This window comes from Lissotriton vulgaris, chromosome 3_1 (assembly GCF_964263255.1).
Source record: "Lissotriton vulgaris chromosome 3_1, aLisVul1.2, whole genome shotgun sequence".
Taxonomy (NCBI): domain Eukaryota; kingdom Metazoa; phylum Chordata; class Amphibia; order Caudata; family Salamandridae; genus Lissotriton; species Lissotriton vulgaris.
This window is the reverse complement of record NC_141689.1, coordinates 347384869-347404466: the sequence shown is the minus strand read 5'-3', so window position 1 is coordinate 347404466 and position 19598 is coordinate 347384869. Positions and strand designations below refer to the sequence as shown.

Here is a 19598-nt window from a genome sequence, read left to right as displayed (position 1 = left end):
TCTACAGCCACATGTGCTAAGTCATTTCCCTAGATTTTTTTAATAAAAAGTATTTAGTTGAAAATATGAAGTGGTAAGCATAATACTGCTACATTAAATATTAGAATGTCTTCTATGCCAAAGTTCTGAGCATTAGCATGCACATTTTAGTGCTCTGTTTCCAGTAATCTTTCTCTTGCAGACAGTAGAGCTGATCGTGGAAGTGACCACAGCTTTTGGAGTAAACATTGTGGAAGGTTCAGTGAGTGGAACTCTTATTTCCAAGCCCCTATTGCTGGTGGTACGTCATGTTTCCCCATATTAAAAGTAACGCACCTGCGGCACAAGGGGCTTGCAAATAAGCCCCTCTATCTGCTCAAATATTAGATGATCTGCTGATAACAAGTTTGAATCCTTGCAACGCCAACTCAGCCTGCCACCTGTCCAAGATTGGTAAATTGAGTACCATCAAACTGGATGATAGCCAGTCTTTTTTTACAGAGCTTAAAAGTGCAGAAGTGTGGCAGGTCGAAAAGTGAAAATATAAATTGTTATAATTTGTTATTACTAAAACACTGATGCAGGCACTCCAAGAAGGTATTAGTCTAAAGCAACTCCTTCGTGATATCTGCATTGAGACCTTCAGACATTCAGTGTTAGCTTTGCCTGGACTTTTGTTGCTATTTTTATGAGTAAGAATTACAAATGTAGCTGACTTAGTCGATGAATTAAAAAAAATAAGGTACCCCCTGAAAACTCTAGACGTTCCTAGGACAGTGAAACAACCATCAAGTACATAACATTCCTAGGCAACTAAGGACTTTATAGAAAATCAAGTCGTATACATGAAGCAGTGATAGTCGCATGAACTCAGTGTACCAGTCAAAAGACAGTTAAAATTGTATCATTTTATTCATATAAAAGTAAGAAATTGTGACATAACCATACATAAAAAATGATTGTGCATGGCATGATGTCCAAGTGATGTATTAATTACCTAGCACAAGCATAAAAAAATAAATTGCTTAAAGACAAAAGTAAAAAACGGTTCCAATGAAAACAATCACAAGTGGCTAAGATGTACTATGGTTCATAAAGTCTTCTACGCGCGTTTCGGCATGCAAGCCTTCTTTAGGAAGAGCCACGATAAATTCTGTACAATAAAAAACACATATACAATTCACATGTTAAACATATATCGGTTGTGCGTTACAAAACAAAGGAAGACTCCAAAGAAAAAAGAAAACATTAAGTGAATAGAAGGGTGAAGTAAAAGATATCTTGTTTGTGAAATTGATATAAGAAATGCTAGTAAATATCAAAATACGAAGAAGAAAATTCCCAGACTGGTGACATGCAACTGAGAGATAAAGCTGTTGAATAGCAAGACCTCTATTGGGCATAGATACCTATAGCCCGCCTCTAAATTCCCATCAATGAACAACCGGGAATTTTTGATGTTCATCCTAAGCATGTCATGTGAAGGACATATTTATCTGGACACCATAAAATTCTAGTCCGACATCTGCTAAATCTGATTTAAAAAGGCTGCTTACCTTCTGAATACTTCCACTAAAGGGCTTCTCAACACCAGAGTTTTTCTTCAGTGAGTCATAATCAGGCACGCCACCAACAAAGATGTCTGTATTGCACTTAATTTGATTGAAGGCTCCCTGCAAGACAGATGATAGAGCTTTTAAGGGTTTCATCATTGTGCAGCTATCACACCGTGTGCAGTTCCACACCAACCGATATCATAGTTCGGTTTAATAGTTTTCTTATTGCATGCAAGAACACATGGTGGTTTGCAGTCTAGGGCTCTATTAAATTGCATGGAAAATTAGACATTAACTTAAGTAACGCTCCTAGACTTAAATATTTGTCCTCACATTCCTTTGTGCTACACAATGTCTTTATGGTGCCCGTCAGTGCTATGCACAACCACCTGTGCAAATTCTTTTGGTTGTCTGATAAGAGTATTGAAGCTAAAAATATTGGGTGGACAGAATATCATGTAAAAAATATCGAGCACCAAAGTATCGGTAAGGTATGTGAAAATGGGTAGGTAAAGAATTACTATTCTTAACTCCACATCTACATACCTTGAAGATATTTATATTGTCAAAGTACATAAATGTGGAGTTAAGTATAGTAAGAGTTTGCTTCCCCATAGAAACTTACTTTCACCGTATTTTTGGCTTCAATATTTCCCACACGATATTTTGTCAACACTATATTTTTAACTAAGTACTTTTAGATGTTAGTTTGATATGGTGTAGTTTGCTTGGGATGCATTTATTTACAACAGTCTATATGTGGGTGCAAAAGAAATAGAAGTCAAATAACTTTTAACTATTGACTACTGAAGTCATCTTCTTAGCTTTTAAGTTTACAGAAATATTGCTTGCATTGGTGTCTACCACATTTCCAGGTGGGAGTTCCTCCACCCTCGGCGTCACGGACCTGCATGTCGCCGGTTCTATGAACGCCTCCTTCCCCTGAGCCATGACACTTTCAAGCATTGGGAGATACTGGCTCCTTGTCTGCATGGGGAGTAGAGTTTCCAATAGGAAGTCAGACTTTTGTTTTTCTTCATCAAGTTTGACTCCAAACGCCTTTGCCGCGTTATTGATCACCATATTGTACGCCCCAATGTTGTCTGACGGTGAAGGCCTCGAAGGGTGCGTGTCTACGCCCTATTCTGGACTTTCGGTGTCGAGGTCCTGCCATTCTAGGTCCTGCGTCCCCGAGGATGCCGACCCGAGGCATGTCATTTGGTCGTCGTCACCCTCCTCCTCATAGTAGAAGTCTTCCTCCTCTTGATGTTCTAGAGTTTTGGGGCTTTTTAGCGGCTCGTTGGCCTCGAAATCCTCCTCCTCTTCTTCTACTTCAACGATAACCGTTGGTGTTTTCGACGGAATCGTTGGTATTTTCGACGGAATCGTAAACTGTTTCAGGCGTTCGTTGAATTCACCTTTAGGGTGGATGACTGGAAGATGTATGCCTGAAAATTTTAGACTCGCACTGCTTTTCTACACTCTTGTTGACAATGTTTGCTAGTTTAAAAAAGTTATACACACCTCAAAAAATCTTCTCACCCACTCCCTATGGCGAGTCTTATTTTATCAGGGCAAACTATATTTAGGACCTACTCCCTTGTTCTGGCAAGTTGACAAAGTAGAGGTGGTCTGACCTGTCAGAAAAGTGAAGGAGAAATACAGATGCCTTAAATCTTGTTTTTATCTTGTGGCATTTGCTCTGTTTTTAAAGACAGAGGTCAGAAGTAAGTTTACAATTACTGCTCCTTCTCTGACTGCAGAGTTGCAGGATTTGGTAAAGCGAATTGTCTGACCTCCTGTAAGAAGTGTGAAATGAAAGGCTGTAGGGTTTCAGGTTTTTCCTAACACACATTTAAATAGCTAATATGTCAACTGTGTAAATATTTCAAAATATATTTCATTATTTGTGAAAGCCCCTTTTTTGTACTTCTGCGAGATGAAAAAAATATTTTATTAGGATGAAAAATAAATTAGAACACTTAACTTGGTGATGTGCAAATGATAAATATGTTTTCTGAAACTAAGTTTTCACATATTATTATTAATACGCTATATAGTTTTATCAGTAAAGCTGAAAGATAGTGGGAAGATTTTTGCCCATTTCTTGGAAATTTACTGTCTGTAAATGACAGTGTGCTACCACATCATGCCTTTGTAATATATTTATTAAAAGTGAGTGCTTAAACATGAACTGAGAAACCCTTCTGTCCTGATGGCAAGGCTATTAGTAAACTGAGAGGCAAGTGAGGGATGTTGTGTTCTCTACATGTGAGCTAGATTTGTATTCCACATGGAGAAAACATTTAGTCTATTTCATCAAACAAAAGTCTTTTGTTTTTTACAGCAGAATGCTGAACTCACATATTTGAAGGTTTTCGCATATGTGAGAATGAAGAAAAAGGCCAATGATCACACAATTTGAGACCAGTTTACAGGTTAAGTACATCACTGTTAGGTCGAGTAGTGCAGGTCTAGTAAAAAAATGTATGACTTCTGAGGCCTGATGTATATATATATATATATATATATATATATATATACATACATATATATATATATACATATATATATATATAAAAACACCATCCCACTCCAACAAAGAAGAAGGCACGTACACGAAGATGTACAGTATGGCTTTCTTTAATATCTCAGGTCTCACTCGACCCCATGGCAAGTGATATGCATTTCGGCTTTCACGCTCCAGAACACCCAATATCGGAGCACTAACAGACGAGTGCTATACTCGCCCTCCTGGGGCGATCCCCAAGCAGGGATCGACTGGGGAGGGTTACCATTGGAAAGGGGAGATTCTCAACTTTTCAATGATATCTCTCCCGTCTTTCTACGTGCCTGGGGGCTGAGATAGCCCCTGAGCACATAGAAAGTGAAACTGAAATGAGCCTAAAGGCTCATTTCAGTTTCGATTTCAGTGCAATGACGACAGCACTACCTGCGTGCTGATCGTCATTGCACACAAACTAAGGGGGGGGGGGCCTTGGGAGCTGGGGAAGCTCTTCCCAAGATCCCTAGGCTTTGGGGGAGAAAGAGAAATCCCTCTGCTGTCTGCAGCAGAGGGATTTCGGGCCCCTGTCCTCTTGAAGGAATGGTTCCGTCATGAGCACAGGAGCACCAATGCTCATGACGGAACCATTCCGTCATGAGCAATTTGGATTAAAACGGATGAAATTATGAAAAGAATTTGATTTCTGGATGTTGACTTATTGAAATTTGACACGTGATCAGCTCGAGTATGGTAGAGTGATGACCCACCAGTTTGGTATGTTAAAATAAACCTTTTGCCAGGCCTAAATCACCCTTTCTAATACATATACTATAAGTCACCCCAAGGTAAGCTCTAAAAAACATGTCCTGGGAGTGAAAAGCTCCCAAATTCATTTTCACTCTGCCCTTCCTGACTGTACATGGGAAACACTGCTGGGTTGGAGGGAAGCCCTCAGGTTTATTGGCTGGGAGCGGAAGCACACCGGGCTGACCACATTGTGGCAGGGGATTTGGCTGCACCACACTGCTGGGCTTTGAGGCTTTGTGAGGTGCGACAGAATAGGTATTACCCATCTTGGAGATGTGTGGCGAAGCAATAGCCTACAGTCCTTCCAAAAAATGCAGGAGCAGTACTAGCTCTCTCACAAGCAGTTCTACCAATATCTGCAATTGCACAACGCCTTGCTGGCTCACATTCCCTCAGGTACACATATCCCAGAGTTCAACTCCCTTGAAGCTAAACCTCTGATGGGAAAAATGGACAAGGGTGCTATTTCCCGGATCTACAAGTCTCTTATTCTTAATCCCAATCCCCCAGATCGCTACCCGAGTCAACACGGCTGGTGGGATGCTTGGTTGGGAGAACTTGATGAGGACGACTTGCGAGGGGCCTGATTGGCCACCATGGAACTGGCTATTGCTGTGCAGTTGCGAATGGTGCAAGTTAATTAGCTGCATCTTTCATATATATGTTTCCATCGAACTGGCAGGGCCGCCCAATCCTGTTGTACCCGCTGTTCCGCAGCTGAAGCTGTGATCTGGACATGTGCATTTGGTCTGGACATATCATCAACTGATCCTGTTTTGGAAGGAGACTGAGTGAGAGATTTCTGAGATTCTGGGACGCCAAGTTGATCTCACACCTAGGGTTGCTTTAGTGGGGCTATTGGAGGAGTTGGGAGGAGCTAGGTTGGACCGCACCTTTATTGGAGAGGTGCTACTTGTGACCAGTTGATATATAGCTTGCAGGTGGAGGACCCCAAATCCCCCACCTGTGGCACAGTGGAGGAGGGTGGGTAGATTGGTGTGCAGTCTATTTATGAAGCAAGAGGCTGTACCCGCAAACATGAGCAGATCTGGGGTAGGTGGTTGGATTGCCACTGACTGGGGGTGGAAATATAATATTTGTATTGCTGTACCCCCCCACCATCCCCTCCCCCCCCCCCCATTACAGGATTGATGCAAAGTTGCTGTTTATGTAGTTATTGTTGCTGTGGACATAAACAATAAAAATGTGGTTATAAAAAAAAATATTTTTTCACTACTGTAGGTGACAAGACAGAGATCATGTTATTTGGCAAAGTGACTGAGTTATGGTCAGCTGCCCTCGGAACCTGTCCCTGTCCCTTCACCTAAGTAGGTCGTGAAAAATCTAGGAATGAAGTTGGACCAATCACTTTCCATGAAAGACCAAATTAACGCACCTGCTTTGTCACCATGAGACTCCTAAAAAAGCCCTCCCTTGGCTTGCAGACACCACCAGGAAGACTCCTGTCCAGGCTCTCATCACCAGCCGCCTGGACTATGGGAACTCTCTGTTGACATCAGTAAACAACACCTTGCTATCCAAGCTGCAGGTGGTCCAGAACACTGCCACATGGCTAAACTGCAATTTTCCCTGTTGCTTTCCCTCTTCCATGATTCTCAGGAAGCTTCACAGGCCGCCGATTAGATAGCTTGTCATTTTAAAACTATGCTGTCTGACACACAAAGTACTCCATAAGTTCCGCCCAGCATATTTCACCACTCGACTAAAACCTTACCTGCCTCCCAGATGTCTTAAGTCTTTGGATAAGGTGGTTCAGAAGCTCACACTGTTGTTCTCAGCAGAATCAAATCCTGTTCAGCAGAAGCTTCAAGCAACAGTATTCGGTCTCATGGAGCCCTTCTCAGCTATAGAATACAGTTTCCTTCCACTGGAGATTTTCAACTTCCCAAAAAGTTTCAAAGTCCAAAAGTAGAATTCTTCACCATGACTCCCTCCAGTGACTCCCTGATAATGATGCCTCCTCCTCAAATACATCCAGCTGCCTTGACCTGCTGACTTTACCTTCTCGGAAAGTGTTCTTCTAAATCCAAAGGTAAGCCAAGACTGGGCCTAATTCACCTTGTGTAGTCAAACCGAGCTTTATTGATGCCGGCCTTTTGACTTTTCCTTGGTCTCGCACAACCAGAAAACCATGGGCTTTGATCTTTCCATTTACAACTTTGAAAATTCATAACTCTGGTTCTACTAATTGAATCTAATTTGTTTTTATGTCATTTTATTTTTAAAATTTGACTTTCACATTATTACTGTTTGTATGCTGCATAAATACTTTACATATTGCCTCTAAGTAAAGCCTGACTGCTTTTACGCCAAGCTACCAGAGGGCTAAGCACCAGTTAATTCAGTGAGTTTTGTGGTTCACCCTGACAAGGATCATGGTTGTTATTTGACTATGGTCTTCACCCCCCTCAATCTATAACCCAATTTCTTATATTTACAATTTTTAGGGTGAGCATACCAGACAGTGATATATTGCATCCTTTCTCAACATTATCAACAGCAGACCACCCTACACGTTTGTATCACAGAGAGGTTTAAGGGAGGAGCAGCAGGTGTAGGTACTACTCTACATGCTGTTGTTAAATGGTTTTGTGGTATGCATCATTAATAGCCTACTCCAACTAGTTCCTCTGGATCTGCAAATTTGAAGAACAGTTAAAAAGAACTCAAATGTTCTCTTTTAAGTTGGTCCTCTCATATGCCATATCCTTGTTTTGTATTCACTGAATTGTTTGTATATGTTGGTGTGCGTACATGCCATATTCACCAACATACAGGTGAAAGAATGCGAAAGTGGGTCTGGATCAGGCATTACCTACTCCATGCCACATTATTGTCTTAAATAATGCTCACATTTTGTATTTCTTGCATATCATTGGGAAGACACCATCTAATTGGAAATAGTATCCTGGAGGGATAGGGAGAGGTGTATTAGTTTAATAGTGGTCACCTTTCTGTTAAATGTAAGTAATACATTATTTTGGAAAGGCAAACTTGTTTGGTTGTAAGCAATATTGAGACTATTTTACAACGTGTGACAGGTTATTAGCTAAGTAAAAACAATCAGCCTTCACCATAGCAATGCAAGATGGCTGTTCTGTTATCCAGTCAATAAAAGGTGTGTCATGATAACATATTAAACAAAGAACAAAAACATGTTTGTTCCGCTGCTATTTTTATGTCTGTTACCCCTGTGGTTCTAAGCCGTAAATAGTTATTGGTGGAGGGCATGCATATCAATACCAGAAAACAAAACCTTAATTAGAACTGAGGAATAGATTTTTCTGGTCACAAAACAGGACCGCAAAACCACTTCCAGAAAACTGTGAACATGTTTATCATATTTGTCATATACTACATCAAATCTATTACTATTTTACGAAAGCATGTTCAAATTATCTACATTTATGTTACTTGGTTACTGCAAATAAAGGTAAGATTCAAAGACCTGAAAAATCAGTTCTGCTTTTTAATACTTTGGCAACAAGAACTAGACATTTCTACGGATATGTACATGATTAATGCTTACCTCTGCCATTCCTTCTGTTGGTTTTTGGCTATCCACTTGTACAATACCATTCTTTGCTGTGCGAGATACACGTAGCTCATGCCACTGGCCCAGACTTATGGGTTCTGCACTCCTGGGGGAAAAACTGCTTATGTGAGTCTTAAAACTTTTTAAAATGTGTTTAGAATGTTCCTTCTGCTACTGTCAAAATGGTATAGAATGAGGAACTCTAGAGTGAAGAATTTGCTTTTCATGTCCATACAGGTCTACATGACATCTTGATAACTCAATCACTATTTAAATGTGAAATTATATTGCCCAAAATCTCCTGAAACAGGTATTACTTGCTCTCTGCTTCAATAAAACTCCCAACATTTCAATGCTGTAATAACGTACAACTTCACAGCACATCAACAAGCAGTACAACAAAGGAATTTCTATATGATAATCTACTTAGTAGTGTAAATTTTCGACATTCAAGTCAAATTTAAAAGAAAGCCACGAAGAATACATATTATACGAACAGCTTTACTTATGTAGCTTTAAAACTCAGATGAAAAAATGCCAAAATCATTAGAAATCGAAAAAATATAAATTCAAAAGATTACCTCCCTGTAGGGCTCATTCCTTTTTTCTGCTGCACCCTGGCAAATAAGTGGTTTAACCTCTCAATTATGTTTGAGTTGCTTTTCCTTTCAACTTAAATGTGTTTTGTCCTTTGGGCTTTTTGTGTGACTGAAGGTGAGTATTAAGGGGGAGAGAGGTTGATACTCTCCTGTTTATCTTGGATGTGATCTCATCTGCCTCCACATTGACAACCGCTTTCCCATGTCCTCTTCTCATCAAACCAAACCCTTCACTCCGTCTGATCAAACCACCTCCCACTTTCTCTGTTTACACGGGTTCTTTTGAAAGGCCCTCTATCATTTTTTGGGGCTTTCGTGTGAACAGACACCTTGCAGACATGAGTTGTGATTAGACTGCATGTGCTGACTGGCTGTCCGTCTTTTGTCACATTATGAATTTTTGATAAAAATATCGAGAGTGAACTGCGAGTACTTTACACCATTGGTTTGGAATCTTGATATAAATATCGACTATTGTGCGTGGGCGCTCTGGATAAGGTATGACACCTTCACAAGATTTTTCAAGTGTAGACTGTGATTGATTCTAAATTGCGGTTATGGCGACTGACACGAACAAGGAGTCTTGATACAAAGATCAAAATTGTATGTGAGCACTTTGGACAAGGCACATGCCTTTGATTTGAGTTGTACATTGCTGACTCTGAGTAATTTTACATCATTGATATTGTAGTCATGATCCAAACGCTGGAGTCTAGAAATACGTATTAAACATTGTATGTGAGCACTTTGGACAAGGCACATGCCTTTGATATGAGTTTTCAATTGCTGACTTGAGTTTTTCTATTGCTCGTGCGGAGCCTTGATACGGACTTTGGGCACTGAATCTGAGCATATTTGGTTTAGTTGTGTCACTAAAACTCTCAAGGGGAGGAGCTGTGCTTGACAGATACCATTGGGTATAGAATATCCATAACCTTTATGAACAGCGTTTCCAAAATAGAACAGCTTTAATCAAAGTTCCTATATATATAAATATTTTTTTAAAAGCCTTACCAATAATTAACTTTTGATAGTTGATGTAGCAATAAGTGGAAAAAACGTTTAGATATTCTTGGCGGACTTTGAACAGTTAAAGAAATGTGTTATGCGAGAGTCTAGCACATCAAATATCTCATCTTACATGTTCTAGGGGAGATGCATGGTGGTTGCTTGGCTAAGGTGCTACAGCCTTGTTTTTGGCTGCACGTGCTTACAATATGGTGCCAAGGTTACTGGGGATGGTCCTACATTCTTCATTCTTCACCATGTATGTTTGTTTGTGTTGTGTAGGACTGGACAGTTGGCATCCAGATTGACTGTTTTGGAGGACACTTCTATCTACTCATTCTGTATTTTTACCACAAAGTAGAAGTTTATTTTCCCAATGCAGGTGTTCACCGATGTGATTCCTCCTCCTATTCTTCGGTCACATGTAATCACTCCCTGACTGACAGTGAAAAAAGAGGTTGGAAGTAGCTTCTTAGGTAGTAGGTCCACAGCTGTGATGGGTTGGTATGGATTCAAATATGAAAAAGTTATAAAAAGCTATAGCTATAGCACTTATGGCAGCCGCTTGGACGAGGAAAGTTAATCCAACCGCGGTGCGAGGAGATTAAATCCCAAAGCAAGAGTCCGGGAACCGCAAGGGACATGGACTGCACTTCCTGTCCCCAACTTCAATAATTTAAATATTCATGCTTCGCCTTTAAACATAAAACGAAACTAAGCATCTACATAAGCTGTTCTAAGCCTTCCCATACTAAGCCCTCACTTGCGTATGGACCAGTAGCTTGGATGAGAAGAGCCCCCTCTTCCACTGAGAAATCCTATGAGAAAGCTAATCCACAACAGACCACGAAGAAACCTAATTTCACCATTAAATCAAGACACCCATTCTCCTTTATCGCTAATCATTTCAGACTGCTCACTCTGTCCTGATGATGATCTTGACTCACTAAAGATCGAAACGTCATCGACCCCCCCCATTGAAAATCCCCCCATTTGTACATATTGTTATGGATTTCTTTTTGTTGTCTCTGTGATATTTCGTATATTGTCACCTTCACTCAGTCACGTTACGCACCTTTTCCCTCATGTGGGCAACTTAACATATCTGTGTAAATACCTACTTGCAATTATATTGCTTAAAAATATACATGTTGCCCTACGAAGCCTGCTCTCCAATTGATTCAATATCTAAACAAAATTATTGTAAAGATAATCTCTAACCTTGTATTATTGGACCCATTCAGGCCACTCTTGAACCACTGTTCTTCTTATATACATTACTCCCCAGGTTCACTTAACGGGGTACCCTTTTTCCCATTAAACCGAGATAAACATTTGAGACACTCCATGGTCTGCGGTGACTGAATGTTAAAAAATGAAAGTGTTTCTATTGATTCTAAACAACATTTTGCCTTACAGCTCTTCACACATGTTCTTTGCTTTCTCAGTCTGCACTCAATATTAGATAGCTTCTATTGGTTACTGCTTTCTTCCATTTGTGATTATTCCTTGCTTTCCCTTGACCACAAAACACATGAACCATCAGTTGTTTCTTGTAGCCCGACTCTGGTTAACGTAACACTTTTACCTGGGTGTGATGAGGCTGCACTATGGCTTCCTCATTCTCCTTACTTGGTTGCTGTGTTTTTGGCTTGGCTTTGACAGTGGGTTGTTCCCTCTGTTTGTATTGGGTGTTCCCACCATGGGGACAACAAGAATTTCAGGAGATCTTAAACTTTGGTAGGCCCTTTGGATGATGCTTCTAAGATTATCAGGGGAGTAAAGAGAAACAGATACTGGTATGAGTACCTACTAGCTTGGTAGTTGTGGCTTCTGGATTGTATTTTACCCCATCTGAGAGGTTCTTCGCTTCTTATCTAAGTGGTTTATGTAGAGGAGGTTATATTTGGCAGTAATCATATATTAAACATTAAACAAGTATAGGTTGATTTGTTAAATAATTTCCCTTTACACAAAGAATAGTGAGCTGTGGGGTACCTTCCAGAATATGTAAGGCATGTCAGATAAAGACATCAAGCATTATAAGTTGAGAAGATCAAGAGTTCCACATGGCCAAATACCAGGAGCAAACATTTTGGCAATAGTGGATTTTAGGAAGATACAATAAAATAACTTGAGTAGCTGGTGCAAGGGCCTTGATTCAGTACCAAAAAGAATAATTGATGGACAGAATGCAGAACAATGTCATACATTCACCCAGGTACAGAGATCTGGGCCTAAATCCATTGCTTTTTGCTCACCATGCCATTCCAGTTTGGACCCTGCCATATGCAAATTAGTCTTAACCCTTCACCCAATGGGAACAGTCCAGCACGAACTCCCAGGCCAGGTCCTCCCTGGACTGGAAACACGCATCCTAGGACCGATTTCGGGCTTTCAGCCCTGATCAGCCAGGATAGCTTGACTCCAGCGGCATGGAGAGCATGGTGACCACGTCTGGGCCTACCCGTCCCACTCGGGGTGACAAATGCAAAAAGAACAATTGATGGGCAGAATGCAGAACAATATCATACATTCACCCCAGTACAGAGATCTGGGCCTAAATCCATCTGTATTTTTGCTCACCAGGCCATTCAAACTGGGGTGGCAGGGTGAGCAAAAGAATGATGGATTTAACCCAGATCTCTTGACTGGGGGTGAATGTTTTAATTTGTTCTGCATTCCGTCCATCATTTGTGTGTCTTTTGCTTCCTCGCTCTAGGTGCCCCGAGTATGCCCAGACGTGGGTCCCGGGCTCACTGTGCCACTGTAATCGAGCTATCCTGGCTGATGAGGAGTGAAACCCGGAAACTGGTCCTAGGATGCTTGTTTCAGGTCCAGGGAGGATCTGGCTTGGCAGTTTGGGCTGTCCGTTTCCTATGAGGCACAGGGTCAAGATTGATTTGCATATGGCCAGGTCTACACTGGGGTGGCATGGTGAGCAAAAGAATGATGAATTAAACCCAGATCTCTTGACTGGAGGTGAATGTTTTGATTGATCTGCATTCCGTTCATCAGTTGAGTGTCTTTTGATTCAGTACCAGCGTGTCTTCCATTATTAAATGTCCATGTCTAGCCATCCATGCACATCTATTGAAGGGTCATCAAATTGCACTAGCATTTGTTGCCCTGGAAAGCATGTCAGCCAAAAAACAATCAAGTTGATGGACATATAAATGAGCAAGAGATACTGAAATAAGTAAGACTGTCCTCTTGACTCATCTCTCTGTGCAGTCCTGAGATATTATATTCCAACTAAGGAGCTCCTGATGTATCTAAGGAGCGCTGGGATGGTGTAAAATAAGTCATCCTGACAATAGAAACTACATTCCTCACTATCTCACCAGATTCTTGATAATGAATACTGTTGTAAATGTCCATCTTTTGCAAGGTGTACTCCCAGATTTTTGCTGGCAAAGGAACTCTGTGTACTTTAGTCCTGCTAACCCGTGGCAAAGTGTATGTGATCCCCCTTTCAACATATCTTCCTTACCAATAAGTTCCTAGTATATGGTACCCACAGTGTACCCAAGGCCTGAAAGTTAAATGTCGCCAGTGCGCAGCAGTACCCATTGTGCCACCAACTGCAGTGATAACGCAATGTATAATTGCAGGCCTGTCACCAGTTGCCTGGCTGTGCAAGTTTAAACGGCCAATTCAACCTGTCAAAATAACCTCTTTTGACAGGCCTGAAATACTCCTATTAAATATTTATTGGTTATCCCTAATCAATCAATCAGTGCAGCACTGTCAACCTTAGGGGTATCGGGGGGCGCGAGGTCTCCGTCAAAAAGCCAGGTCTTGAAGAAATGGCAAGAAAAGGTAAGAAACAGCAGGAAAAGGTAAGAAACGAGTAGAAAAAGACAAAACAGAGGGCAGAAAAACAAGCAAGCAGAAAAGGCAAAACAGAGGAAAGAAAAACAAGCAGAAAAGGCACAAAGAGGGCAGGAAAATTAGCAGAAAAGGAAAAACAAAGCAGAGGAGGACAAAACGGAGGGCAGAAAAATGAGCAGAAAGCCAAACAGAAGGCAAGAAAATGAGCAGAAAAAGGCAAACTAGAGTGCAGGAAAATGAGCAGAAAAGTCAAAACAGAGCAGAGGATGGTAAAACAGAGGGCAGAAAAATGAGCAAAAACGTAAAATGGAGGGTAGAAAAATTTGCAGAAAATGAGCAGGAAAGGCCAGAAAAACAAGCAGAAAAGGCAAAACAGAGCAAAACAACGAGCAGGGGTGACACAAACTGAGGGCAGCAGGCAGACAGGCAGGAGAGTGTAGCTGACTACGGGCAAGCTGGACAGAACTGTTACAGGGGTAGCTGGCAAGAGGACCTAAGTAAGCTTTAATGTCCATTGAGGAAGAGTGTATGGTAGTTAAAAGTAGAATAAGTAAAAGTTTAACATTAAACATGTGCTTACAATGAAAAGGCCCAAAGCAGGGTTAGCTGTTCGATAGGAAAGTAGTGGGGTACAGTATTTAATTTAATAATTATATCTCCCCCTAGGAAACAATACACTGTTCATTTGTGGACTTATATTTATTAAAGGGTCAATTCATTGGTAAAGTTTGATGTGTAATACATATTTCAGAAAATGTACTTTTAAAAAGTTGCCTGTTACCTGCCTAAAGCCTATCATAGCCAATTTGCATGAACATCCAGCTGTTACCCAGGAGTTAGAGAAGTCCCTTTGATTAGGCGGGAACTTGCTCCCAGCGCTGAGACAAAGTAAAGGCCTTGGGTGCAGAGAGGTCCTCTGTTTCTCTGGAAGAATGACCATCTGGGTTGTGCCAAAGTACTTAATTAACTTCAAATAGGCCTACCCAGTCACATGCAGATGTAGCTAACACCTTGGCCTGCCCCCAACCTCTGTTCCCCAGCCAGTCAGGAACCTAGCTCAGTGGGAGAGGAGCTGCCCCCAGAACCAATTTTGAGTGACCACAGAGGAGGGATTGCTGATTTCCCTGCCCATACTCTAAGGTGGGCACAGGAGCCTTATTGAGTTTTGGCAGAGAAGGGCACTTTGAGCAGGGTATACAGAAAGTACAGCAAAAGTCAGGAGGATCACATCTGGAAACTTTAACCTCATTGGTTAGGAAGTGGCCATGAAATTCACCCACCAACCGGCTGGTGCCTGGCATAAATGTGGCACCCACAGTACCCTCCTTATATCACGTATGTACCGGTGGAAGAACAGACGAGGTCTGGACCTGCTGTCTGTGACCTGAGATGAGCACTGGAGACCAGGCGAGCTCTCCCTCTTGTACCCAGGCCAAAGAAGTGGACTTCAATGGTCATAAGGCTGACCTCCTGTTTGGGCTACAGGGACACAACATGCTTCAGAAGGCCTTTTCCGGCATTCCCAGCTGACCAGTTCCAACTGGATCTGCCTTAGACCCGGCTGCTGCCCTCTTCTGGAGTGAGTCATGACGCGAAAGTGCTGTTTGTCCTAGACCCTTGGCTGGTGTCAAAATGTACACCTCCTAAAGTTTCTTGAAACCTGGGACTTAGATAGAAATTGTGGACCTACTTTTTGCCCAAAGAGCTGCCATAAGATCGGGACCAACCTGCCAAGCTGATACGCTGAGAGTGCAGAAATGTTGGGACTGAGTTTATTGCAGCTCTCACCATGTTCTTCTCCGCAACAAGAAATTTGATTCAGTAGGTCTGCAGTCAACAGGCATCTGATGCCATTGAGCCCTCTTCAGCCAGAGGCCGCATGTCTTGCCCCAATCAAGGAAATCCAAGTTCCAGAAAAGCTTCTAAGACAAAACATAGAAAATTACACCAGATCAAGCTGCTGCCTATATCCGAAGTTGTGGGCTATTTGAGTTCAAAACCTGAACTTCTCCTGCTCAGAGCTTTTCTGCCTTTGTCGATGACTTTACTGAGACCTCAGACTCCAGCCTTGCCCCACTGAAAACTTTGTGCACCATAAAAGTTTCCAAGTGCCAGGGTAACATTTTGATAGAACATACCAGGTCCGTGTATCTAACGGTAACTAGACATAATATCGACTCCACAATATCGAATGGACAAAATATCGAGTCAAAAATATCGACATTAATTAAATATCGATAACATAAATATCGTTGGTCAAAATATCGACTAAAATATTGTTAAAAAAATATCGACGACAAAAATATCGACTCAAAAAAATCGACAACACAAAATATCGATAAATAGTCAATGTAAAAAATATCGAGAATATGTAGAAAAAAGGTATAAAAAATATTTTATTAATAGTAATATAAATTGTAGTTAATGTTTAGGAGCGGGTTGTGGGTTTATAGAGGAATAGGGTGGGAAGTAATTTAAAAATAAATAATTAATTTATATATGTTTGTTAAATTGTGTAATTAATAGTTAATTGCTAATTAATTAATATTAATTAGTTAATTATTTAATATAATTTTGTACATATTTAAATTGTAGTTAATGTTTAGGAGCGGGTTGTGGGTTTATAGGGGAATAGGGTGGGAAGTAATTTAAAAATAAATAATTAATTTATATATGTTTGTTAAATTGTGTAATTAATAATTAATTGGTAATTAATTAATATTAATTAGTAAATTAATTAATATAATTTTGTACATATTTTTTTATTAAAAAATATCGAGAATATGTAGAAAAAAGGTAACAAAAAATATGAATAGTAATATAAATAGTAGTTAATGTTTAGGAGTGGGTTGTGGGTTTATAGGGGAATAGGGTGGGAAGTAATTTAAAAATAATTAATTAATTTATATATGTTTGATAAATTTTGTAATTAATTATTAATTGGTAATTAATTAATTAATATTAATTAGTAAATTAATAAATATTAATTTGTACTAATTTTTAATTAGTAATTAATATGTAATTAATTAATTAAAATTAGTTAATTACATTAATTATAGTATTTTTGGTTTATATATGATTTTGTGTTATTGTTAATTAATTAATTGGGAACAAATAATATTAATTAATAAATTCAATTAATTACAGCTAATGTGCTAATATATTTACTTTATTGTTATTGTTAAATGATAAATAATTAGTAATACATTAATAATAATTAATTTAGTGTAAAGGAGTATTTTTAGGGTTCAGGGTCAGTTTCCAGTTTGTGGGTTAAGGGGTTGTTTTAGGGTTTAGGGTCAGTTTTCAGTTTGTGGGTAAAGGGTTTTTTTAAGGCATCAGGGTCAGTTTTCAATTTTTGGGTAAAGGGGTATTTGTAGGGTTCTGGGTCAGTTTTCAGTTCTTGGGTAAAGGGGTATTTTTTGGGCTTAGGGTCAGTTTTCAGTTTGTGGGTAAAGGGTTTTTTTAAGGCATCAGGGTCAGTATTCAGTTTTTGGGTAAAGGGTATTTGTAGGGTTCAGGGTCAGTTTTCAGTTCTTGGGTAAAAGGGTATTTGTAGGGTTCAGGGTCAGTTTTCAGTTCTTGGGTAAAGGGGTATTTTTTGGGTTTAGGGTCAGTTTTCAGTTTGTGGGTAAAGGCGTTTTTTAAGGGTTCAGGGTCAGTTTTCAGTTTTTGGGTAAAGGGGTATTTTTAGGGTTCAGGGTCAGTTTTGGGTTTTTGGGGTACAGGCGTACAGGGTAAAATAAAAAATTATAATTAAATTAAATACATTAAATGAAATTAAAAAATAATTTCATACATTAAATTATAAAGTTTTTTATTTATTTAAAATGTATATGTATTAGCACCTTCCATGATATTAGCTAGACTGGAGTTGGAATACTAATTATTAATTGGTTAGTGTCCACCACCTTCCCTGATATTAGCTTCACTGGAGTAGCAATAGTAAATATTAATTGGTCAGTGTCCAGCACATTTGTATATATTTTTACATTACTGTGTTATTATATTACAAAATAATACAAAATGGATTGTTTCACAAAACTTTATTAAACATTTTTAATTTTTTAATGTGTACTACAATACAATCACAATCAAAAATCACATCACATTATTTTGAAATGTTTTATTCACATAATAACACATTATAATTTATATACATGTTGTAAATTATCACACAAAATTATTTAACAACTTTTTTTCTGTAAATAAAAAATACTTTCATCATTAACTTTAAGTAACAAGTATTTATATTGAATTAAATAAAAAAACAGTTTTTTTTCAGCTTCATCCATTTATATTTAATAATGTTAATATTATATATTAATATGATTAAATATATATTTTTAAAATATACAATTTTATAAAGTAACATGACAATTATTATATCTGCTCAAGACATGGAAATACAAATTAAGACATTTTTTGGTAAATATTTCAGACAATGTTGTTTTTAAATGAAACATATAAATATATTATGTTGTAAACTTTCTAACAGTATAGGGGAACAATATGTTTAATAATAATATCTGGTATTGACAAAATATTATTTATGCAATTATATACTTTTATAATACTTAGAAATTATTATAAAACATTTTGTCATAATTAATAAAAATGATAACAAATATATTTATTATTATTAATATTAATTAATAAACATAATCATTTATATTTTCTTTTCAGAAAAACAGACATTCAGAGAAAAAATAAAACATTATTTCAGGGCATTGTTTATATATTAAATGGTTATAATTTTTATATTAATAACAATAAATAAGTTATATTATTTATTATTATTAATTATTACCATAAACAATTATAATGTTTAGTTAAAAACAAACACAAAGTTATTCCTATAAATGTACACAATAAGAAATTATTTACATATAATTTTTTCAAGTCTTACATAATTTTTTAATATTATTAATATATAATAAGTACTATATATTAATTAATATTAAATATATTTATATTTTTTAAACAGTTTAAATTATAATGAGTCTAGTGTATTAATTTGTTAAAATAAAAATGTGTATGTATTATATTTTTTAACTATAACATTGTATTTTCTATGATACCTTTTCACAAATGGTTTAAGGGGACTACTTTTTTACCGCATAAGGTTATTGCGCTTCGTTCAGGACTGGAGAAGCTCGCGGTTGGGAGTTGCTTCGCGTGGAGAGAGGTAAGGTTTGAGGGTATTTTCGAACTGTGTTGTGTTTTTGTGTGTATGTATGAATTGTTTAGGTAGCGGTTAGGTGAAATGTTATGTTATGTTATGTTAAATGGGACTTTTATAGCACAACGGCTACTCCAAAGGAGTGTCCCGGCGCTTTTGTGCTCCAGACCAAAGAAAGAGCTGGAAAACATAACAGTAAAAAGAGCAGGGGCCTAAAGAGGGGGCAGATTATCCAGTGAACAGCCAGGTTTTTAAGTCTTTTCTGAAGGCAAGCAGGTTAGCGGTGTTTCGCAAGGACACCGGTAAGGAATTCCATAGCTGCGGAGCAAGAAAGCTAAAGGACCGGCCGCCTAGCCGAGCCCTTTTGATGTGTGGCACCCGAGCCAAAGCTTCTGACCTGAGGGATCGTACAGGTCGATAGAAGTCCAGCCTCCTCTGAAGATATTTGGCACCATTGCCATGCAAGGCCTTATGGGCGAGAGTCATGGCCTTGAAAAGTATCCTCTTCCGCACCGGAAGCCAGTGAAGGGATACAAGGAGATTGGAGGCACTGGTGCGGCGGTGCAGGCCA

At 38.9% G+C, this 19598-nt stretch overlaps 1 protein-coding gene across 2 annotated transcripts in view; it reads right to left on the bottom strand.

Moving 5' to 3' along the window:
* The window catches only part of EGFLAM (EGF like, fibronectin type III and laminin G domains), a 639867-nt gene that overhangs the window by 37786 nt on the left and 582483 nt on the right, over nucleotides 1-19598 (bottom strand). For both annotated transcript variants that reach the window (XM_086960551.1, XM_086960552.1), the window contains exons 16-17: nucleotides 8399-8510; nucleotides 1536-1652 (exon numbers count right to left, since the gene is read on the bottom strand). In XM_086960551.1, the coding sequence (XP_086816677.1) occupies nucleotides 1536-1652; nucleotides 8399-8510 (229 nt within the window). The remainder of the gene's footprint in view (nucleotides 1-1535; nucleotides 1653-8398; nucleotides 8511-19598) is intronic.